Source organism: Cynocephalus volans, chromosome 8 (genome assembly GCF_027409185.1).
Source record: "Cynocephalus volans isolate mCynVol1 chromosome 8, mCynVol1.pri, whole genome shotgun sequence".
Classification (NCBI taxonomy): Eukaryota; Metazoa; Chordata; class Mammalia; order Dermoptera; family Cynocephalidae; genus Cynocephalus; species Cynocephalus volans.
In genome coordinates this window covers 57,754,992-57,779,780 of record NC_084467.1, presented here as the reverse complement: position 1 = coordinate 57,779,780, position 24,789 = coordinate 57,754,992, and the positions used below count along the sequence as shown (strand labels likewise).

General features: G+C 36.6%; 1 protein-coding gene and 1 pseudogene across 4 annotated transcripts; one reads left to right on the top strand and one right to left on the bottom strand.

Moving 5' to 3' along the window:
• Positions 1-3,683, bottom strand: part of LOC134384162 (large ribosomal subunit protein eL34-like) — a 63,119-nt pseudogene extending 59,436 nt beyond the window's left edge.
• SERBP1 (SERPINE1 mRNA binding protein 1) lies at positions 2,492-18,412 on the top strand. Of its 4 annotated transcripts, none has more exons than XM_063106937.1 (8): positions 2,492-2,912; positions 6,685-6,835; positions 7,599-7,739; positions 7,866-7,937; positions 8,471-8,545; positions 11,407-11,584; positions 14,918-15,091; positions 16,261-18,412. In XM_063106937.1, the coding sequence occupies exons 1-8, from the start codon at positions 2,600-2,602 to the stop codon at positions 16,315-16,317; spliced, it is 1,161 nt and encodes a 386-aa protein (XP_062963007.1). In that variant the 5' UTR covers positions 2,492-2,599; the 3' UTR covers positions 16,318-18,412. The 4 variants fall into 4 exon arrangements, with proteins under 4 accessions (XP_062963007.1, XP_062963005.1, XP_062963006.1 ...); XM_063106935.1 differs by having other exon boundaries at positions 8,426-8,545; XM_063106936.1 differs by having other exon boundaries at positions 7,848-7,937.
• The last annotated feature ends 6,377 nt before the right edge of the window (positions 18,413-24,789 follow it).

The window sequence follows — 24,789 nt, the reverse complement described above, 5'->3', positions numbered from 1 at the left end:
TTTTGCAGCTGGCTGGTAGGGGGTCTGAACCTTTGACCTTAGTGTTATAACATTGCATTCTAACCATCTGAGCCCTAAATCCAGTGTTACACTGTGGAATAACTCTTTTTTTGGAGGCTTTGCCAGTACAGGGATGTTACCTTAGTATGTAATTTCTCTGAGAAGCATAAATGAACTTCATAAATTCATAACCAGACAATTCCCCTACGTGTAGCTTATCTTCAAATATTCGTATTGTAACAATGCTTGGTGGTCATGAAGACCTGTTTGAGGAAACCAGAGATCTGTAATGGAACAGAAAAATGACTAACAGTCCCTCCCCACTCCCCAGAATGTGGTAGAAGTGGGTAAATTATTCAATCTCTTTGTGCTTCATTTTCCTCCTTAAAGTTCAGCTATTTTTTTTTTGCCTTTTGATTTTTTTATTTCTCAAAAAACTTCATTTTTTAATTTAGCTTTCTGATTCTGTGCTTGTACCTTCAACAGTTTCACAATGATTTTCTGCTCCTCAATAAGGAAAGCACACTTGATCCTGTTGCGGACACATTTAGCACACATGGAGCCACCACAGGCCCTGCTGACTTGTTTTTTTGTTTTAGACAACCTTCTATACTTTAGGTCTCACAGCACGAATCCCTCAAAATCTGCCTGAACATATGCCACATGCAGATTTTGGTGCTTTCCCAACCTTCTTGGTAGAAGGGTAAATGATTCTATTTCCAGGGGTTCAGGACAGTCTAGTTTTGTTAGAAGTTGTATTGCAGGAAAGTCTATGACAGTATGGCAGACGCTGGACCATTCTGAGTACCTCTAGAAGCTGTCCCTGGAAGAGACTCTTCAGCTATTTTCAAAAGATGGGAAGAGTATGGTCAAAAGCTCCTTGTCTCTGTAGGAGCCACAAGAGGCAGAGCTTGTGGAAGGGAGGGTGAGATGGGGGTGGTGGTGTTGAGGGGTACTAAGGCAACAGGGAAATAAGTGATTTTGAGGAGTGGGGAAGGATAAATAAGAAAACCAGGAGGCTTATTGCCACATGCCCATAATATGATTCCATCTTCTATTTTCCCTTTAATTAATTGATTTCAAATCAGCACAAAAATTGATAGGATTACATTCAGCCATGTTACATACCCTGACCGACATGCAACAATGTTTAAATCTTATTAAGTATTGGAAATTTAATAATTGTCTGAGTTCTATCAGGTCAGTCTGGATTAAAGAATGTCAACAGACTCATAGTGTAGTTAGAAGACTGGATTAATGCTTGGCACTAGCACTTACAGATGTGTGAACTTGGTAAGTCATTTCACCTCTGAAATGGTTTCATCATGTGTGAAAAAGGGAAACTACTTACCTAACAAGATGTTGTTGAGATGAAAGTTATTCATAGCACCTGCCACGTAAGGATGCATTTTTCTATTATACAAGTATTTTGTATTAATGGAAAAAGATTTAAAAATTATGATATAAACACTTATCGTGTTACTAAATGAGCTTGAATATGCACTGACAACTGTAATACCTTCATGAACTTTAATAAGCTCAATTACTATCAATGCTTTGTCATAACTAAATTAATTTGCTGACATACTTTCCTCCTCTCGCTGCACCTTCCAGCACATATACTCAAAATGCTCTAAAATGTTATTTCTTGGGCACATTTTACTAACAAATCACATCCACCTAAGCCTTGGCTTGCCGGACAATGATGCACAATTAATTTAAATGATTCTAGAAAGTGTTCCTACAAACAGTGCTTTTTGGAGGCTTGCCCAGTGTCTAGTGCTGCACCGTCAGGAGTTAACAGCTCTTACAGCACCCATCACAACACGGCATTTCTTGCTCTGGAAAGGCGCGCAACTTTCTCATGTGGATAGTTCAACTTGTCTTTTTGGTTAGTTCTGCTCCTCGAGTTCATGTCCCCGCCAGAGGAAGTGTCTTCCGCCTCACATTAAACAGAAGAGCCCCGACTCGGTCTGAAGGGTTCAGGAGGACAACTCCAGCAGCTGAGCAGCTAGGGACTTGGAACAGACCCGGTCCAGCCTACCGGCGGCCGGCAAGCCATCTCAACAACACACTCCCCCACACCCCCGGAAGTTTGTGGCCTTGACCCTCTCAGAGAGGTGGGGAAAAGTTACCCCTGGGCCGGAGGCCGGGTGAGTGAAACCAAAGCACACTTTCGCGAGCAAAACACGTAGTGACGTTTTCCTGGTTTCAGGGCAGCTGAAGACCTAGAGAGTTTAAGGGTGGTACGAACAGGTGGCAGGACTCCGCCCACCACCACGCTTCCCCTCCTTCAGCTCGCACGCTTCTCTCCCTCCGTGAGGTCCCGCCTCTTAGACGCGCGCGAACAGTTGTTGCGCGATGCCTTCTGGGAATTGTAGTCCTGGCGCAGGAAGCCACCTCAGGAGAAACGACTCTGGCCTACGTACCCCATGGTGCCGTGCGGCTCAAGGCGCTCCCGGATGTGTGCCTGGCGCCGGAAGAGAAGACGGCCCCCCTCTTTCGGCCCGGCCATCTTGTGGGAAGAGCTGAAGCAGGCGCTCTTGGCTCGGCGCGGCCCGCTGCAATCCGTGGAGGAACGCGCCGCCGAGCCACCATCATGCCTGGGCACTTACAGGAAGGCTTCGGCTGCGTGGTCACCAATCGATTCGACCAGTTATTTGACGACGAATCGGACCCCTTTGAGGTACTGAAGGCAGCAGAGAACAAGAAAAAAGAAACCGGCGGGGGCGGCGTTGGGGGCTCTGGGGCCAAGAGCGCAGCTCAGGCCGCGGCCCAGACCAACTCCAACGCGGCGGGCAAACAGCTGCGTAAGGAGTCCCAGAAAGACCGCAAGAACCCGCTGCCTCCCAGCGTTGGCGTGGTTGACAAGAAAGAGGAGACGCAACCGCCCGTGGCGCTTAAGAAAGAAGGTAAAGCTGGGGTAGGAGGTGGGGGAGACCCGAGATGGAGGGAAGGCGAGAGGGGACTTGCGCTGCCACTTGTTTCTGGAGCTCCGAGCGTCCGCGGGAGACGTGGCCGCCGATTTCCTCACGTTTCCCCCACGCGACAAAAACCAGGTCCTGCGAAGGTGCTGGGAGCATGGTAGCCCCAAGTTCAAGCCTCCGCCTGCAGGGTTCCCGGAGCCACCCCCTTCCCGCCTCAGGTTCTGAGCGGAGGAGCGTGGTGAGGAGACGAGCTGCCCCTCGAGCGTGCTCGGCGTCCTGGGAGGCTGTTGCCTTCCCGCCGGTTTCCTGGGCGGGCGAGCGCATGGACTGAGGTGCGGGGAAGCCAGTCACTTACCGAAGCATTTCGTAGTTACGGAGAAGCTTGGGATCCACAGCTTCTTCCTGCGCAGAGCCCTTCCTCAGCGTGCTCCTTTGGGGTGCTGTTGTCTGTATTGGGCTTCTGTCCTGCCATCTTGTCCCACCGTGTCGCGGAGTACCCCAGTGAAAATCTGGGGGTGGGAATTTACACTCAAGCTGCTTCTGTGTTCGAGGTTATCAGAAATTGTGGAGTAAGCTGCTGTTTTGGGGTGCCACATGTGCTTTATTGCTGCCCTCAGCTATTATAATGTTATAACTTGCTGGAGTGAGTTAAGCTGTTGGGAAGCAGAGGAATTTGGCTATACTCGAGGAAGCAGAAGCGGGAATTCTGAATGAAGACTGGTTATTGCGGGAAAGCCTGGGATCGCCCTCGTACCACGGTCCTTTCTCCCGACTTCCCAAATTCAGTGTTTCATATGGTGTGGCCTGGCCTGGGCCTCGTGGGTGATGAGAGTGCAGAGGCTGTCACAACGTTAGCCGCTGTAGAGCTCTTTAGAGCCTGCAGCTTTCTCTCCACGTGTGTGTGAAACCTGGTCAGGATTTCACTGGCAGTTAATAGTTGCTTCCAGGGTACTGTGTATTTCATAGAGTTGTTTTGATTTTTGCATTCTCACTCATTGGTTTATTGTGGCTGAAATGTAGCAAAACAATTGGGGGTAAGAAAAAGCGTGCATGATCAATAAATAAATAGCAAGTAGGTGTAGGGCCTAAAGCTCTAAATCTTTAAAGTTGTTTGTATGTGTTGAAAGTTGAAATTACCCCTTATTGCCACGTGCTTCTGAAAGGAGTTGTTTCTCATTAGCTGTAGTTGAATTCTGTACAATTCAACCAGTTTTAAAAATAAAAACAATTTATTTGTGTTGGGTTTTGGTTTAGGAATTATTTATTTTTTGAGGACTTTTGTGAGGCTTGGAATGGAGAACCTAGGATATAGGTGATGAATAAAACAAAGGAATTAATTTATGTGTTAAAATTATAGGTTGGGGAAAAGCACAATTGGAGCATTAGAAAGCATGTATACATCACTTAGGCCAAGTATTTATTCAGCCAATTAAGCTTTATGGCAATCTAGCACTATTGAACAAATGATTTAATTCTTGTGTTAAGGAACACTGGCCTGTGTAATTATTTAAACTGTGCTCAAGTTTACCTCCTTGGTCACACTAATCCAAAAAAAGTATATGAAAATGTTGAGTTTAAAGCACAAATATGAAATGTGCCAGGTAGGTGTGTTCACTCATTTCGGATGTTCAAAGCATGAAGCATGGTTTAAATGCCTCTTTTGTTTTGATCATGAAGCCCATCTATGAAATTAGATCTTGCAGGAAACTAGTGTCTTAAGTTATAAATGTAGGGAATTGTTTCATGAATTTATAACCAGGACTAAGTTTTTCAGGTTTTAGTTTTTTAAGTCATTCTTTCCTTGGGAAACCTGTTCCGTGTTAGCTGTCAACATTTCCCTTAGGTCAGTATTTCGGACTACTATTAAGTTGCATAAAACATAAGCTTTTGTAGAAAAAATGTTGAACGAAAAATACTCGTTTTGAGATCCTACCACCTGTCAGTCAGTGTTATGTGCGTTGGCTATAAACAAAGTCCGTTGCCCCTTAAGAGTGGGAAGGATTGTTACCCTGATCATGTGTTCTGTGCTTTTGAGAATTGGTCCTGACACAACGCTAGACATAATTCTGATAGGAACTTAATGTTTGTTATATAAATTAACATTATAACTTATCTTTTGTCCATTTGAAGAACTTGAGAATTGACTTAGCAGAATGTCAGAGTATAGACTAAGGGGTTTTTTGTTTGTTTCTTTTTTTTAATAATTAAAGCCTGGAGGAATTTAATACAGTTATTAAGCTTGCAAGTACAGATAAGTATATCAAAAAGAAGCTTGCATTTTTAAGCTATCAATCATTTCTCATTAGGTGAGTTTATTTAGTAAGGGGTTTGTTTGTTTGTTTGTTTGTTTGTTTGTTTGTTTGTTTTTCTGTAAGCCTGATGTTGAATATTGGGTGGAGAAGCAAGCCTTTGTTCATTTGGGTGTGTTTGGCTTGGATGTCATTAAAAGGACTTGTTCTATAGCTCCACCCCAATACGGTATACCACTGATGAAATTTATTTAAATGTCTTATTGTAAAGTCTAACATTTGTGGTCTATCCTGAGAGTTTACTGAGAGTGAACCTTAAAATTTTAGTAAAGAGATTACAGGCAACTGAATAATTGGGTGTGTCCTGATGGTGTTCCACTTTCTTAGAAAGAAGCAGAGTGAAGCAACTTAAGATCTTGTAAAACCAATTCCTCAGCTGCTGTTTGACTTTGTCAGAAATTGTGGTGTGGAAATTACAGCACACCTGAAATCTTATAGTCATGAATTTAACCATCGATCTGTTTCTCCTTAAGGCCAACAATAATTCATATTGGTTGCCTTTTGTGGGCTTAGACATTAATAGGAAAAAAGTAATAAGGGGGGAAATGAATAAATGCTTCATAAATCACTTAGTTTCCTATTGTTTATATATTGTTTAAAAGGGGTCCTTTGCGTGTGTGTGCTTTTTAAAGATTCTTTGAAAACAAAGATACTTGTAAGGACAAACTAACAAAAAGGCTGTCTCCATCCGTAACAATAAATAACTGGACTATTTCCTAGTGGTTACATAACAGTATTATTTGAAAGTTATATGTGGGGGAATGTGAATGTAGATGTGTATGTACACATAATGTACATTTATATGTTATATATTTTAAAACCGTAATAGAGGGAGATAGTACTTTTTTTTCTGGTTAAATGGCTATTTTAAACTGTAGGGAAATTCTCTAGCAATCTAAATGCCATTTGTTTTCCTTTCAGATTTGTGATTTCATAGAATTATGCGTCTTTTTACTCTATTGCATTTTTTCTTCAGATTATATAGACTAAAATAGCGTGACCTTTACTCTTTTTTTGAGAGGCCCTATCTAGTCAGTGTGTTGATTTGCTTGGTTATTTATGAATGGCTACTGGTATTATTTTCTTTGGTATTATTAAAGCTAAAATGTATCACTTGCCTAAAATTTCTTTAAATAAAAAAAAATTTAAGAGACTGATATCTTGAAAAGTGAGAGGAATATAATGGCTGCCCAAATGACTTTCAGGTTAGGTATAGAGAATGCCTTGGGGGGGTGGGGGGATAATTTGGCAAGCTAAAGTAGAAGTTGTCTAAGAATTTCCCTGAAGTACTTTGTTACATGTTAGGGATGCCCACTGTTTGCCTTTTTCAACAGGAAGTGCTAGTTATTGGACTGAAAGAAGAGTAACTTTTTTGTTGTTGTGTTTGATGGTGTAAACTTTTTGTGTTGCAAAAATAACTTGCTTATGCGGGTTATTTATCATTTTAGGAATAAGACGCGTTGGAAGAAGACCTGATCAACAGCTTCAGGGTGAAGGAAAAATAATTGATAGAAGACCAGAAAGACGACCACCTCGTGAACGAAGATTCGAAAAGCCGCTTGAAGAAAAGGGTGAAGGAGGCGAATTTTCAGTTGATAGGTAAAGTGTTTTTTTTTTTTTTTCTTCCTCAAAGAGAAAAGTTTCTTCATGTTATGTCAGTTTATAGAGTCACATCTTAACGTTAAGCTGTTAAGTGGGCATACTCATTGGAGCATTTTGGATTTTCGAATTAGAAATGCTCAACCAGTATGTATTCTGCATATTTTTCAAAATCTGAAACACTTCTGGTCCCAAGCATCAGATAAGGGATGCTCAGCTTATAATTGCTAGGCAGCAGTGTGGTTGATTACTTCTCTCAGTTTTTCAGAGAAACATCTAAATGTATTTAGATCTTTGGGTAACAGTTCAAACTTAGATCTCTTGTAATGAAATACTTCAGTTGAACTGGTGGTGAGTTTCTTTTCCTTGCTCTCCACAGGTGTTGAGTTAAAAGGAAAATACTGTTGGTTAATTGATTATAACAAAACAGATTACTCACTGTGGTGTGTTTATTTTCATTTTGAAGTATACTGGTGAAGAGCAGTTTTACTGGATTATAATGTGCAGTTAATAACAATGAGAAAGTATATGCACTAGTAGTAACATTTTAGGGAATACCAAAGTAATTTTCTTGTTTGGGGACGCTTCCTAGTTCTGTTTTCCTTTATGTATTTAAAAATAGACTATTTTGAATTTTCTTAAGGATGTATTTAACTGTTGGATTAAGAGCTAGTAAACGTGTTCTGTATTGTTGAGCCTTTGAGTGCATTTTCCTTATTCATTTTTCCAGAAAAAACAGAAGTACAATTTTTTTGTATTGTAGACCGATTATTGACCGGCCTATCCGAGGCCGCGGTGGTCTTGGAAGAGGTCGAGGAGGCCGTGGACGTGGAATGGGCCGAGGAGATGGATTTGATTCTCGTGGCAAACGTGAATTTGATAGGCATAGTGGAAGTGATAGATCGTAAGTCTTATTGGTTTTTACTTTTTATACTTTAATGTATTTATTTAATAAAAAACAAAATTTGAATTTCTAGAACTAAAGAGTATTATGTTAACTCAGTTTTGTTAGTTCTTTTTCACATTACAGTGGCCTGAAGCATGAGGACAAACGCGGTGGTAGCGGATCTCACAACTGGGGAACTGTCAAAGATGAATTAACGTTGGTATTCTGATTTTTTTAAATAAATAATTTTAGTAAAATTGGTCCTATATCTTACTAGAGTTTCATCTGTTAAATTTTACTTTTCCCTGAGACAAGAATGAATACTATCTCAGAGCTACTATTTTACAAGATAATGTCTAATGGGATAAGTTTGTGTTTATATTGTATCAAATGTCCTTTTTTTTTAACTTCAGTTTGTGTCTTTAATAGTTCCTATTCTAGCTATTGACATTCTGGTCATTAAAAAATTTGATAAGCCAGTAAAGTTTTGTTTTAGAGCTAACTGCCCTGTCCAGTTACTTTTTAAGTATATGAAATGACTTAACCAGTAGATAACATTGTTTTCTCTTAGAGTTCTACTGGGGAGTAGATTTAGTAGTAAAAGACATTTAGAGAATGTGAGGTCTTCTGATATTTTCATAGGATGAACCCTTCAGCTACATGTAAATGGACCTGGTTGCCTTTCTTTTTCTTTCTTTCTTTAGAGAGTCCCCCAAATACATTCAGAAACAAATATCTTATAATTGCAGTGACTTGGATCAATCAAATGTGACTGAGGAAACACCTGAAGGTGAAGAACATCCAGTGGCAGACACTGAAAATAAGTGAGTGGTTTTGTGTGTAGTAGTAATGCTCCAGCATTGAAAGCAGTTTGGATTTTACCAGTAAGATAACCTATAGGTTTAATGCTGGTATTTGATGGCTTTTTACATGACAGACTTTCATTATACTCCCATTTTTCAAATAGTACTTAGAAGAGAGCTTTACACATGTATACATTTGGTTCTAATGGTTTGAAAATGGACTATTTTGATGTGATTATTTCTGTTTGATTACCCATTTTACCATTGTCATACATCTTAGAAAGTTAAGGAATACTCATAGTTTAGTAAAACCTATTATTAGCCCTAACCACAAACATGACCTATTGTAACTTGAGAATAGAGAGTAGAAATAAAGAGCTATGCATTTGACCTAATTACCTGATTTATTAGAGAAGTTATAATGGGTAATTCTAGTGATAGCTGTCTTATCGTAAGACATCAAGTAGGTGGGAAATAGAAGCTGAAGTTGGGGGTTTTTAAAAATTAGAACAAATGGTTGGAATAAGAGAACTTGTATTTAGAACTCATAGTTGAAAGTAATTTTGACATTTTACATTGTACAAATTTTATTCTGAGATAGTTTATGGCTAGAAAATGTGACCATTTTAAAATTTCACCTCTAAGTTTTTTTTTTAAATCAGCATAGAATTTGGAACATAGCATTACTGGCCTGTTTTAAAATATATGCGGAGAGCAAAGATCAGAGTGTGCTATTAGTTCACTAGCTTTTCTAATCATGTTCATTTTCTGAGTTTAGGCAAAGGACTTGGTTTTGAAGATTTTGGTTTTTTGAACGTTGGGTGGGTTGTTTTAAAGATTCAAGTTAAGCTGGTAGAAATATTAATGCCTGTCTGTACTTGCCATCCACCCAAGCATAAGTTATATGCCAGTCATTTGTTTTAGTATTGTGGTTTAAAGTCTTGGATTACAGATTATTTAGAGCAGTGCTTCTTAACTGGAACATATTCAGATCAATCAGGGAGGGGGGATATTCTTTTCTAATCTTCCTTTTCTCCAGAAAGAATTGCTCTTGTAGTGAACTTCACTGTTAATGATGGGAGATCATGGATTTGTTGGGATAATGATAAATGATTCACTGTTGGAGGAAGTAGATAAAAATACATGGTGTTAGGTGATGTTTTGCACTTAGGGTAACGTAAATTCATTTATATTAGACTACATGGAATCATAATTTTGTGTGGTAAACAATGAAATCGTGATTGATAAAATAAATGAATTCTTTGTGATCCTAAGTTTTAAGTACCCCACAGTGCTTGACATAGCTGTTCCTTTAATGATGAGCCCATGTTTGAATCACTTGCAGAGTGAGTTGCAAAGATTATAACTGTTTGCCAAAAGGGAATGGTGTCTTGACAGGGTATTTGAGGCAAATCCTTAGCTCTGGACACAGGAACGAAATGGGATATTTGGTATAAAGGAGATGATGATGATCACATTGGAGCAGTCTCTATCTAGTCTTATTCCAGAACAGGGGAGAATCTGAGCATAGTATTATATCTTACATGTGGAAATATGAATTTAAGAAGCACAGCTCTGGCTGACTTTGATTAACTCCCTTATATATAGTTCCCAAGAGCTTCTGTTTGGTTCTCATTTGATCCTTACAGCAACCCTTAAAGGTAGTTGTAATGGCTTCATGATGTGATTTAAAAATGATGTGATAAAAGGTATGCTAAATTCTATTCCTGTCCGTGTCATAACTTATTAGTAACTAGAACCTTTTTTAGATCCTTAGTTTTCTCAACTGTAAGCTGCCAAAGTTGGACTTGATACCCAAGATCCTGGTCAGTTCAATGTAAACTTGCTGTAGGACATTTTAAGGTAGGATTTGTCAGACAGTAAAGGGCAGCGTCAAGGGAGATACTTGAGCTCTAAAGCTAACTTAATCACCTGCTATCTTTGGAAAGAAGGAGAGCACCGAAAATAGCAAATGATTTGTTTGGTAACAATTGGAAATTGAGATCAGACTAAAATAATGGTTTCCTATGCCTGTGCTTTGTTTCTGTAAAAAGGAGAAGGATATTCAATAGTTATAACTTGAGAATTATATTTGGAAATAACTAATTTGGTATTAAATATTGAAGCCAGTTTGTTTTGTCAACAATTTTATTACTAGTGAAACCTCAGTCTCCTGTTCATGTATAGTTTGGTTTGAAAGTTGGAGCATAGAGATTTTAGGATTTATAGAAAATTGGCTTTTGTTTTGCTTTGCCTTATATGCTAGAATAAAGGAACAGTTCTTTTATATTCCAGAATAGGAAACCAGAGGCATCCTAGATGATTACCTTCATATATGTGGTGGGTTTTTGTTTTGTGGCTGATTCAGGGATCTGAACCCATGACCTTGGTGTTGCAAGGCTGCATTCTAACCAACTGAGCCAGCCCTCCTTCATATATGTTACCGTGAGTTATATACTGTGAGAAATTATGGAAATTAAAGATGTGTGTTTTAGGAAAAGACAAGCCAAGGATTTTAATCACCTAAAAACAAACTAGTGTGATCTTAAGAAATGTGTATTTTAGGATTAGTAAGACCAATTCAAGATTGTATTACTGATAAATGATCATTTAAGAATTTATGAAGATAAATTCTATATTCCACAGTTATCTGTACTTCCACTAATCAACAAGCACTAAATTTGTGACCTCTATCAAGTTGCATGTTAGCCATTGGGTTACAGAATACTATGATACCATCATTTTTGGATAATGTTTTTTTCTCTGTAAGATTACCAATCATCTAAGATTAACTTCCTTATTTATAATCATAAGTTTGAAATATTTTTATGTAAATTATACCAGCCGTCTACCAGGTATAAAACTTAAACGTCTTTTCACAGGGAGAACGAAGTTGAAGAGGTAAAGGAAGAGGGTCCAAAAGAGATGACTTTGGATGAGTGGAAGGCTATTCAAAATAAGGACCGGGCAAAAGTAGAATTTAATATCCGAAAACCAAATGAAGGTGCTGATGGGCAGTGGAAGAAGGGATTTGTTCTTCATAAATCAAAGAGTGAAGAGGTAAAATTAAGTTTTGTGGTATTTGAAAACGTTTTGTTCAGATGTGACTTGTTGTATTTATATATATATTTTAAAATTTCACTTACGTTATATTCTGTTTATAAAATAAAGCTTTACTTAGGATCATAGGGCAGATAACTTGCTTGAAAGGGAAAATAAACTTCAATACCATATATTCCAAGAAATTTAGTGTTTTGATCAATTTGTAATTATATTTAATGTGGTATATTGTTTCTTTTTTTAAAAAAGGTGTTAGTCAATGGTATATCATAGAATTATTAGTGTTTTAGAAATTTGGTATTTTGAAAAGTTGTGGTTGTATTTTTTGAAATCTTACCTAAGTGGAAATTTTTAAAAGACTGCTGTATTAGGTTGAAATGTTGTTATATGAAATGTTCCATATGAAGGTTTAAGCTAGTGTATAAGTGGCTTTATTTAGTATTCATCTTTTGAAACTGTTTATGCCATTATAGGAGTATAATGGTCAAGACTCTCAGTAAATGATAGTATCCTTCTTTACCTGATGCCTTGTAAAGACCAAAGAATTAATTTAAGGGTTTTCTTTACTTAGGAATCATGAAAACTAATGAAAATATTTGAGGAAGTTATGTTGGTAACTTTTGATTTGGTAGCTTCTGTTTAAACCTTGGGGCATGTTCTTAGAGGAATGTCCCAGTGCTACATCCTATTAGGGCTTATGAAAGTATGAGATTTTAATGGTAATATTAGCCAGACAAGTTTTATATCTTCTTTTAAATCCTCTGTCTCTATTAGCTTTCTTCAACCTTTTGACATTTATGTTTGATTTCTGCATGTCATATAGGGTTGTGTCAGGAATCCAGAGTACAAATTCTATCATTCTTGGGTAAAGTTAAATTAAAATGTTATGTAGGCAACCTGTAATGAAAAGATTCAATAAGATCTTAATGCATTTCAATTTTCTAAACAAAAAGTTTCTGTGAAACAAACTTGGAAACATTTTAAAATAAAATGGAAGATACACTTTAAATGTTTTTCTAGGCTTAGAGAACAGATTATTTTTAACAGTTACTTCATAATAGTAAATGAGGACATTGTCGTGTCAGATTCTATAGAGAAAAGTATTTGCTTTATTAGAAAACTTGTTTTTTTGTTAATTTTTTGGTTTTTTAGTTCTTGTAGGTAAAGTTGTTAGTGTGGTTGAGTAAAACAAAATAGAATTCCTGATTCAACCATGAAAGTTCATCTTGGGGAGATTGTTTATTTGAACTCTGATTATCAGCTGGCTAGGTTAATATAAAAAAGATTTACTTAGGCTCCCTAAGACAATTATTTGTGACTTTGGGGTCCTGGCTAGAGTTTTTTTCCCAGAATAGAATTCATACACACATAAAATTGTAGTTGCAGTTTCAGGGGATTCATTAATGCCCTGAAGTCTCTATACTTTTTATAGACATCAGGTTGGGTATCCCAGTTTTAAATATCATCCTACACTGAGCTTTTTAGAAATAACCATTATACAGGGTAATGTATATGAGTAGAAATTTTTGAAAATTATTAAATGTGAAATTGCTTATGAATAATGTCGAAACTGGGACATATTTATTACCAAACCACTTTTTATATGTTTGGGACCTTACAGTTACTGTGCCTTTGTGTTATGGAGGCTTGGTTAAATCCGGCCTTATTGGCATATATATATGGCCTTATTTGAATATTTAGGTCTTCAGGTTTGTTGTGTGTGTATATATACATTTTAAGGACCCTTTTACTTTTGCTTATCTTCATCCTCACAACAAATATGAGGTAGGGGAAAGAAGAAATTTAACATTCTTTAGGAATGGAGAACTGAGTAACTGTGTTATTGACAGAGATGAGATTGAGAGCTCCTTATTTCCTCATTATTCTCTAGATGCTCTAGAAAATTTTTTTTTATTGCAAATTTATCCTTGTAGTTGCCGTAAAGATTAGTGGTGATAGAATATCCATACGTCATCTTACTTACAGTAGTCACACCTTTCAGGTATTTCAGTAGTGCATCAACTTAATGCTTTTTTGCTTCTGTGCTCTAGAAATTTGCAACAACTTCTAATAATGAATTGATATTGTTGGTTTGAAATAGCAAACATTTAAAAATTAGACAGTTAGTATGTATAATTGATTTTAGTTTGTTAGTGGTTTTGTGGATTTACATTTATTTATGTTTCTAGGCTCCTTCAAAGTTAATATTAGAAGAACCTTCCATTGCCTTTGAAGTGGGTTGGCATGACACAAAGGGATAATATTTAATTTGGGTATGAGATGATGAAACAGGTGAAAACATGAATACAAACACAAGAATGCACTTGTTCTTTAAGGTGATTAACAGCTATAATAATACAAATTGATTAGAAAGAACCAGATGTTCATTATCTCCAGAAAAAAGGATTTTACATGTATTTAGAAAAAGAAAAATGTACTTTGAGGTAGTATAAGAAGAGATTCCAAGTAGAAGACTAAAAACCTGTTCATCCCAAACATAAAAGAAATCATCAGTCATGAATCAGCACAAAATTCTGTGGTGGCTTTTTGTCCCACTCACTCCACCACCACACCCATGCTGCCCTACCCCCTCACCCACTGCCCCCACTGGGTCATTTAGCTTATACATAAATACAAAAGAGGGTCTGGATTTCATAAACATGATGACTTCAGTTTTCAGAAATTTCTTTGGTACACTTAAGGCATGGTTTTGTTTGTACATAGCTTTTCAAGGTTCCCCTCTTGTGTAGAGTTTGTAATATTTCACTTGAATTTGTAGCTCACCAGTTTATGTGGAAGAACATAACAGTTGTATATGAACAGAAACACCATCTGAGAAATCTACACATAATGTGTTTTCCCCAGAGTACAAGTTCTTTATAACTTGTAAAAAAGATTCAGTATTATCACTAGTAGAAACGTTAAATGTTTTGTATCCAAAGGTCTTCATTAGGGATTCACATAGGAATCCTAATAGAAGGGCATTTAAAATGAATTTACCCAGATTTCACTGCCAAAGATTGATTCAGTAGGTCTGGGTTGGAGACCAGCCTTTTGAGTCGATTGTGATTACATACCTTTAATCAAGGACTGCTGATAATAACCTGCAATTTAAAGCGAGAGAAATTTGAGGTAGAGAAAAGTGAAGGGAATTCTTACTCCAAGATCACTATAGCTGAGCGCATAGCTTGCTTATTACCTGTAGAGGTGTTGATATATTTGTTCACACAAAGAACAGCTTGGATTTTTGGCCTTTTTAGGAGAAAGGTCATTATTTAGAAATTTTGCAGCATTATTTTTCTGTTATTCAATGGCCTTCACTTAAATTTTTAGGCTCATGCTGAAGATTCGGTTATGGACCATCATTTCCGGAAGCCAGCAAATGATATAACGTCTCAGTTGGAGATCAATTTTGGAGACCTTGGCCGCCCAGGACGTGGTGGCAGGGGAGGACGAGGTGGACGTGGACGTGGTGGACGTCCAAACCGTGGCAGCAGGACTGATAAGGTTATTTTAAGATCTCTTTTTCCCCTTTAAGTAATTCAAGGGCCTCTTCTGATAAATCACAGGCTAGGTCCTTTTTACGGACATGAAAAGTAGAAGAAAAAGTAGCTGTGCCTTAAAGAAACTACATTGTAGGTTATATTTTTGTTTAAAGTATTTAAATGACTTTTTGAATAGTGCTGTCAATAGACTTACATTACTACACTTTATTAAATTCTTACGAAGTGCTGGCTGTGGTGCTGTGCTAGGCATATTGTGTACTTAACGTCATTTAATTGTTACTGTGGTGGCATCCCTGTCTTTACAGATAAGGAAATTCAGGTACAGGGAATCAACTCAACTCAGCCTTTGCTGGCTGAGGTCTACCTGAAATAACCAAAGTGTTCCCTTTACTTTGTTCCTCACTGCTTTTCTAGGTCTCATCTTAACATAACCTTTGTGTGACACTCACGGGATTATTAGTAACCTTTTTTCTTGATTTCTTTATACTAGACTTCTGTAATAGCTGGGATTCGTGTTTGTCCTACTTTCTGTAATTTCTTCAATGCTCTGCATAGTGTGTGGTACTAAACAAGTTCTTAATTAAATGTTTTGATAGATGCCCAAATAATTGATAAATTTGAATTTGTATCTGTCTGATGTCAAAGTCTTTGCTTCTGATGACTGAATATGAGGGTACTGCAAAAAGTTCATGGAAAGATTTGTATTATCTTTTTGTTCTGTTTTTCCATGAGATTTTTGAATTACCCTTGTATTAAAGTATTAGAAGTAACTTTTGGGTTATTTCATTTGTTTCTTATGGTCCAGCTTGGAAACAACCATAATGTCCTTCTGAATTTGTAAGACGTAGTACACAAATTTGTGGACCCTCTTGCTTAATAGAGTCTGTCAGGGTTTGATTATAGTAGTAACTTTGTATTGTAGATTTTATGATGTTCATCTGTGATAATGTAGTGATACTTTGTTTCTTCCTTTGACATTACTTTTTTTTAATGCCATTGTTGTGTATCTGTAGTCCTATTCTGATACATAATTTTGCCTTTTAACTAAAAGCTTTGATATATTTGGTATTTTAAGGTCAAGATTTTTTAGAGTTCCATACCTAAATAGACACAGCAATGTATTTCAAAATTTGAGAATTGTATTTAATTGTGGTTTGTTTTCTTTTTCAGTCAAGTGCTTCTGCTCCTGATGTTGATGACCCAGAGGCATTCCCAGCTCTGGCTTAACTGGATGCCATAAGACAACCCTGGTTCCTTTGTGGACCCTCCTGTTCAAAGCTTTTGCATGCTTAAGGATCCCAAACGACTAAGAAATTTAAAAAAAAAAAAAAAAAAAAAGACTGTCATTCATACCATTCACACCTAAAGACTGAATTTTATCTGTTTTGAAAATGAACTTCTCTCGCTACACAGAAGTAACAAATATGGTAGTCAGTTTTGTATTTAGAAATGTATTGGTAGCAGGGATGTTTTCATAATTTTCAGAGATTATGCGTTCTTCATGAATACTTTTGTATTGCTGCTTGCAAATATGCATTTCCAAACTTGAAATATAGGTGTGAACAGTGTGTACCAGTTTAAAGCTTTCACTTCATTTGTGTTTTTTAATTAAGGATTTAGATGTTCCCCCAATTACAAACTGGTTTTAAATATTGGACATAATATCGGTTTTAATACTTGCTTTGCATTTTCACACATGTTCAACCTGGGACATGTAAACTTTGATTTGTTGAATTTTATGCTGCGTGGAATACTAACTACTTTATGTATTTTAACTTAGTTTTAATATTTTCATTTTTGGGGAAAAGTCTTTTTTCACTTCTCATGATAGCTGTTATATATGCTAAATCTTTATATTCAGAAATATCAGTACTTGAACAAATTCAAAGCACATTGGTTTATTAACCCTTGCTCCTTCCTGCATGGTTCATTAGGTTCAAATTATACCTGATTCACAATTTCAACTACATTTACTTTTAAATGTGTGACTTTCCCATTTATAAGCCAAACTAAACACCAATTTGTGAAAGTTGTTTAGTTGACTTGGCTAGTTCGTAATATTTAAACTGTTCTGTAAAAATAAGTGTCTGGCCACTTGGTATGATTTGTGTGTGAAGTTCTCAAAATCAAAATGGTACATCCATAATCAACAACCCTTTAACCTTTTCTTGTCCTAAACCAAAGGGCACTGGTTAGTATGGTGAGATGGGGGGGCGGGTATTTTAATTTTTGAAATTTGAAAAGCAGACAGCTTTACTTTATAAGGCTGGAACAGCAGCACCATCCATGAAATATAAACCAAAAATATTAATGTTTCTTAATTTCCTATATTGCTATTAGTTGGTCTTAAGTTGATAGATGAATGTTTACAGGTGATAAGTATCTCTTACCTCTATTAGAAAATTAGGTTAGTAATGGATTCCTTAAATGGGAGCAGCACCACTTATTAAAACGTACATGGAGAGAATGATCAATAAACAGGTTTTCTAGGATTTTTTTTTTAATTCTGGCACATTTATTGATAAACAGGAAGGGAATTTTATTTAAAGTTTTGAAGATCTTTTGTCTCAGTTTTCAGTAAGTTTCTACCTATGTATGGTAATGCCCAGTTTTAAAAAATATTGGTAATCTTAAATATGTCTGCTGTTTAGCTGATTGGTTCTCACATATAATTCTGAAAGAAATTATATAGTATAGGAGTTATTCATTTGGATTAGATTTATTAATCTAGTTACCTGCAAGTCTGATATTTTAGGAAGGAGGTAATTGTTTTTTAATGATGGATAAACTTGTGCTGGTGTTTTGGATCTTATGATGCGGGGCATGTTCTGCACTGGTGCTAATGTCTAATTTTATATTTACAAACATATCTGCTACCCAGAGGCAAGTATTAATTTAGTCCATATGGATTGTTGACCCCTCTTGAGATTGCAACATATGCACTCCTTAATCAGTGTGTTTAGACTTTCAAGTATCTCATTTCTGAACGTGTAACATATTTATAAACCTCTTGGTTTCCAGCAACATATTACAAAAAACACCTATTAAAAACACTTCACAAGTTCTGCTTAGTGTCAGCCATTGCTGTCATCAGAGAATACACAGCAATATCTGATATGTTGCAAGCTTTCAAGGTAGCCTGAACTTTAAAAAGTTGGTCCATTAGTTGTATCTGATGGATGTAAATTTGCCTCCTAGTTCACTTTGTGTCGAGAGCTAAAACTGTGAACCTAACTTTCTCTTATTGGTGGGTAATAACTGAAAATAAAGATTTATTTTCATGCTCACTTCTTAAAAATCAAAACAATCAAATAGGAGCCCATTCATTGTCATGTGTTTCCTGGTTTCTGACCTGTGTGTACATACCCAAGATAATGCTCATATTTAATTTTTAAATTTACTTTTTAAACTCAATTTTATGTGGGGTTTTTGATAAACTAGGCTGTTGAATCACATTTGGAAGGGATACCTACCTTAAGTATTATAATTGGGAAAGTTAAACTCCTACAAAAATATGAATCTCAAGGATGTGACAATTGACATTTCTCTTAGCTGATCACTTTTTGAGGGTGAAAGTTAATCATACAGAGTGCCATTTTTATTAACTAGGTATAATACTCTAAAGAGAAAGAGAAAATAAATCTCTTAATGGATACAGATCCCTAAAACAGTGGTGGCTGATGTTTTAGTGAACTTTTATCTTGATGCTTTAAAATGGAAATGATTCTAGAGCTGAAATTTTTGAGACATTTACAGCTTGCATTAAAGTAATTGGGCATGCGGCTTCTTTGCTAGTTAAATACTATCTTAAGCCCTGTGGAGTTAGGAAAGATTTTTAAATATCACTAGGTACTATACATCTAGTTCATTTACTCAGTTTAATTTTAAAGATGGAAGCAGGACACACCTATCTCCACAATTGTAAATCTACTTAGGGTTTATTTTTGGTATGGGTTTGGAGGGAGAATATTACTCATTAATTCTGATTATGTTAACTTTTTAATTGCCAGAGATGGTTTTATTGAAATAGAAAAACATAGGGGGCTGCATACAGAGTCTAGATATTGTATATGGGATTTTAGAAGTACATCCTTAAGAGCACTAGCATGTAGAAGGAACCAACAGGTATTAAAAGATTTTAAATAAATAAATGTGAAGCTGCTAGAACCTAACTGATGTTGATTTTAAAGGTAAGATGCAGATATATTAATGGGTATGTAGCCCATCTACCAGTCAAATTAACTGGTAGAGCAAATTCTAAGACTGTCAGGTGCATGCAATTCCATTTTCTAAAAAAAAGTAAATGCTTAGGAAATAGATTCTAACCGAAATGTTTGTTATACTGAGATTAATATGTAAATAAGTTTTTAGAGTCTGAACACTTAAACCAGATCTCTGAGTTAACTCAAAAAGCCCATAAACTTGATAACTAGTATGCTTTGCACTGTATATCTAGTAACAAGTTAGTAAAATGATACTCAGTCAAACTTCCAGACCCTAGTAATTAATGAAATTTATTGACATCACTTGCGAAATGAGTTGTTGGGTTTTTTTGAGATGAATATTAAGTGGCAGCTTTCAGAAATTTAGGTTCAATTACTTTGTGCTTTGCCACACCCTGGGGTTATCTTATACCGTGGGTATGTTTCTCACAATTTGAGAATATACTTGATGGTTAAACTCAAATTTGGAGGTTATATGAGAAGTTATTGAAATAGATCTTTCAGGCTGAAGAATTTAATAAATCCAAGAATATGCGACAGCAAGATTGTAACCTAAACATGAGACACTTAATTTCAGAAACTGATTAGGGTATAAAGACAAATTATTGAAGCCATCAAGGTATTGGCCATAGCTTAAGTACTATATTGGAAATAAGTGTCAAAGTGCTATATATAAGCTAGGGTCAGCACATTTCAGCCTGTAACCTATTTTTATGTTTGACCTATGAATGGGTTTTCACGTTTTTAAAGGGTTAAAAGCAAGAAACTCAAAGAATCTAGGGTACCCCACAAGGCCTAAAACATCTGGTGCTTTACAGAAAATGTTTGCTGACCTCTGATCTAAGCTTATCACTCCCAGGTAGACATAGGAGTTATTTTAAATTAAAAAGTTCTAGGTACAAATTAAATCATCATACCCCACAGAAAGTTGTAAAATGAGATGTAATTTTAAACTTTTTACCTCTGTCAGAATAAAGGCAGGATATTTGGTAGCTTGTTAAAGCTGGTTTTGTTATTTTTACGAAAGATTATGTAGCTTGCAACTTGGATTTCTTGAAAGTTGTTAAGGAAAGTATAAGTCTGCTATAAAAGTAATCTTAATGCCATGATTATAGTTTTTTGTTACACATTTAATGGCACTTCTCAAATCACTTATTGCTAAGCTCTTTCTGTTGTGCTAATTGATCTTTCCATGAGATGAGAATTCTGAACATTTTATATGGGTAAGAAAACAAATGACTGTTTTAACTCCATAGGTTCAGCTGGGGAAGGAAGGAATGGCTTCTGTGGACTGCATTTCTTGGAGTTTAGAATACCCATTTGGGCAGAATTTAGCTTTATTTGTGCTATTGATTACTTATGTACTAAATAACTGGGAGTTAATTGGTCACTTCTAAGTGGAAAGAAAAGGTGAGGAATGGCCCACATAAGTTAGAAAATAACTTACCAAATTATGTATTTGAGGTATGTAGGTACCTAGTGTTTTAAATCAGCAAGACTTGTCCCCTTTGCTGCCCATTTGGGAGGGTGTGGCATTTCCTATTGTGCCTGTTTGGGTACTCTTAAGCCTTGTGCATGGAAAGTGTATAAAAGATACCCTGGTCCCTGCACCCGCCAGCTGCCAAAAACAAACAAACAAACAAAAAAGAAACCTAGTGATAACTTTATATCTGGAAATTCTGATTCGTTACAGACTTTAAAAAATTCATTTAGGTGATTGATTCATACCAGGCAATCAGACAATTGCACTGAACTGACTTGTGGTGGCTTCATATTTATTTATAAATAGTTGTGTTACTGGTATGGAAATGTGGAAAATGAAGGGCTTATATTCAGGATTTTGACATTGTATTAGCAGAGAAAATAGGAAGTAGCTTATCTTTGGACAGTTGTATTGGTTTGCACTGATACCATGATTGCCATTGTAGCTGATTTCATTTTTGGATTTTAGGACCTAAGAAGATTTCTAATTTGAAGAAATAGCATTCATTTTCATATGCCTAGAATGAAGATTCTGCATAAAGTAGTCCAGGTTAACTTGGTTCTTGACATTCGCCTAGAATTTTGTTGAATTGGGACTAAAATGTTAGCCAATGAATAATGCCCGAGAAAATTTTTGTTTTATTTTTGGAACTTTGCATGTTGAATTCTTGCTTCATTTGGCAACTGTGCTCTGATAGTACTTGGATAAGCACATGTTTAGACATGTTTGACATGTTTGTCAAAGGGCTCAGACTGCCAAGGTTGTTTTGGAAAGAAATTGACTAAATACATCAAAGATGATGAGTGGTCTTTGTTTTTCTCCAGAAAATGGTTGAACATATTTAAGCCACGTTGACTGGTGAACTAAATACAGATAGCCTTCTGTTTATTAATAGGCAGTTGGTTTATTTGTGTATTCTCTTTGGGAATTCAGAATTTCCAGTGAAACATTCACTTTTTTCTTTTTTTAAAGGAAGAACGTTTCCTTAAAAACTACAGATACTCGGTTTCAACTTGATTTTGTTTTCCAAGTTTTGTTGTATACTCCTTACATGTTCGCCAAGGCTTTACGTAGGTGCTTAAGTCTTTTTTTTTTTGGTGGCAGGCCAGTATGGGGATCCGAACCCTCAACCTTGGTGTTACAACACGATGCTCTAACTAACTGAGCTAACTGGCCAGCCCCAGGTGCTTAACTCTAAATTAGGAGCTTCTGAAGAATATATGGGAATCCTGGATTGGATAAGCCTAATTTTTTTTTTTTTTTTGGAGGGGGGGGACCGACAAGGACCGGAACCCTTGGCTTGGTGTCGCCTGCACCTCGCTCAGCCAATGAGCGCACCGGCCATCCCTATATAGCATCTGAACCTGCGGCCTCGGCGCTCCCAGCGCCGCGCTCTCCTGAGTTAGCCACAGGGTCGGCCCGGATAAGCCTATTTTTAAGGCAGATGTTCACTGGGTACTAGTCACGGGGAAAAATCAATATACCTAGCAGGTATAGTGTGTGTGCCTCACTCCACCGTATTTTGTTCTTTACAGAATACCTTGAAAATTGAGTGGCACTTAGTCATTGTATATCAATATCCTATTAACAATTGGACTGACCCCCTGCATCTTGAGTCCAGTGCTAGAGCTGGAAGTCATGTTGACTGAAGTAAAGATAGACTTTGGATGCTATGTAATGCAAAGTGAAGTCACTTAGAAACAACATCTGAGAAAGAACTTCTCTTCAGGAAAAATGGACAAAGTTTATTAAGAGAAAATTGCCAATAAACTTGCTTGAAGAACTTTACCAGCACTTCCCAGTTACAGGAGAGCATGGATGTTTTCTTTTTATATGATCATCAGTCTCTTACTACTTTGGGTTATTAAACTTTAAAAATAACTGCAGATTTTTAGGGAAAAAGTTTTGAATTGATTTGAAGATTGCATCTTTAGCTGGAGAAATAACTTACGGACTTGATTATCCTTATAAATTATTTTAATCTATTACAAGCAGGTCAAAAGTTGATATGATTTTTTTTTAAAGCTTTCTCTGCAGCTGCTCTGAAAATTACCCTGCCATAGACAGACTAAAAGGAGTTGTCTGAGTGTTTACAGGAATGCAAAGGAATCCAGTCAAATTGAGTTGCAGTATGAGAGGTGGAGAAGAAACTTAGGAAACAATTATCTTTTACAGTGTTTTGAAAAGGTGGCAAATGGTCTTTTACTCCCTTTGTGACAGAATAAAGTTAAGATTTCTGTTTCTTTCTTTTTTTTTTTTTTAAAGATGACCGGTAAGGGGATCTTAACCCTTGACTTGGTGTTGTCAGCACCACGCTCACCCAGTGAGCCAACCGGCCATCCCTATATGGGATCCGAACCCGTGGCCCTGGTGTTATCAGCACCGCACTCTCCCGAGTGAGCCACAGGCCGGCCCAAGATTTCTGTTTCTTAATGAAATCTTGGGAAGTCCTATTTTCACTTAGAGAGATTTGGGGATAAGGGGAGTCTTCTGGTTTGGGCCATCCAAGAAAGATGCCCTTAGGTTATGAAGGCCACATTCTTAGAGCTAATATGTAGGGAGATATGTAGTTGCCATTTCAGCAAGTGAATTGAGATTTTCTTTAATAAAGGAACAAGTGTTTTTTGTTTTGTTACTAACTTTCATCCAATTTTTAAGGTGTTTTTTTTTACAGTTTTTTTGAACTAGTGCGATGCCCTGGGGGTGAATGTTCCTGTCTTCCCAGTTAAAATTCAGGACCTTTGAGAGCGGTTTATTCTTTGTGACAATCTTATAGTAGCCTTTATAGTGTTTTCTATACTTACACCTATTATCTATAGGTGGCGAAATGCCAGAAATTGGAAAAGGAAGGTATTTTGAACCTCATTTGACATTCTTTTGCATAGGCAAAGCCCGGGTCTCTTAATGGAAGAATTTCTTAAAGTTGTGGATATTGAAAAGTGGCCTGAATTGACATAAAGGGACCCCATGACAGTACATAATAGGTTTGTTCCTTAGAGATGTGGAGTTTCAGAGGAACCAACTTTGGAATAAGACCATTTTAAATAGAACAAGAAATGACTACTTGCAGAGTATGCAGTTAATTACCACAGAATGAAGGAAGGCATTTATTAATGTTTCAGCAACTCATACAAGCAACAAATTGAGTCGAATGCAGCCCTAATTCTTTTTTGCTTAAGAAATAGCCTTTATGTTTAGAAAAAATCAGTAGGTAAATTGGGTGAAGGTATAGCTATTTTAAGAGGGCAAAGCATAATATTCTTTGATTACTTTTGTGTTTAAAAGGCATAATGTTATTTATAGCTTTAAATACCCCATTTATCAGTTTCCTTAAAATAATACTTTCTTGGCAGTGATATTTCCTCTTCTGTGGCCTACCTGTGTCTTGTATTATTAGAGTAGATAAGTTAGCAAATTTGGGAGTGCCAGTTTCGTCCTGGTTTTATTTCTTTTTAAACTTTAGGTTTTTAGGCTGATTGCTCGAGAATTAAGAATGAACTAGAACTTGAGAAGTATAGAAATACTAGTTTTGGTTGCCTAGTAAAAATAACTTTTTTGGCCTGAATTTGTTTCAAAGATTTTTGTAGACTTCAAAGATTTTTATAGAATCACAATTATAATCAACTACAGTCAGAACCCTAATGTAAATTTGTAGAAGTCATCTGTATAGAATTATGGAGTATCTAGGGGCCAGACCGTGACTCACTTGGGAGAACGTGGTGCTTATAACACCAAGTCAAGGGTTAAGATCCCCTTACCGGTCATCTTTAAAAAAAAAAAAAAAGTTAAGCTCCAAAACCCCACTGTCTAGTATCAGGTATTAGTTGTGTGACTTCTGTTAAGTTACTTAACTTTTGTATCTCAGTTTCTTCAGCTGTTGGATGGCAATAACACCTCCCTTACCTGGTGGGGGTAAGAACTGAGTCAACTCTTGAAAGCTGCATGCACTAGGTACTGCGTTAGATGTTATTGATCATTATTAACAATTTCTAT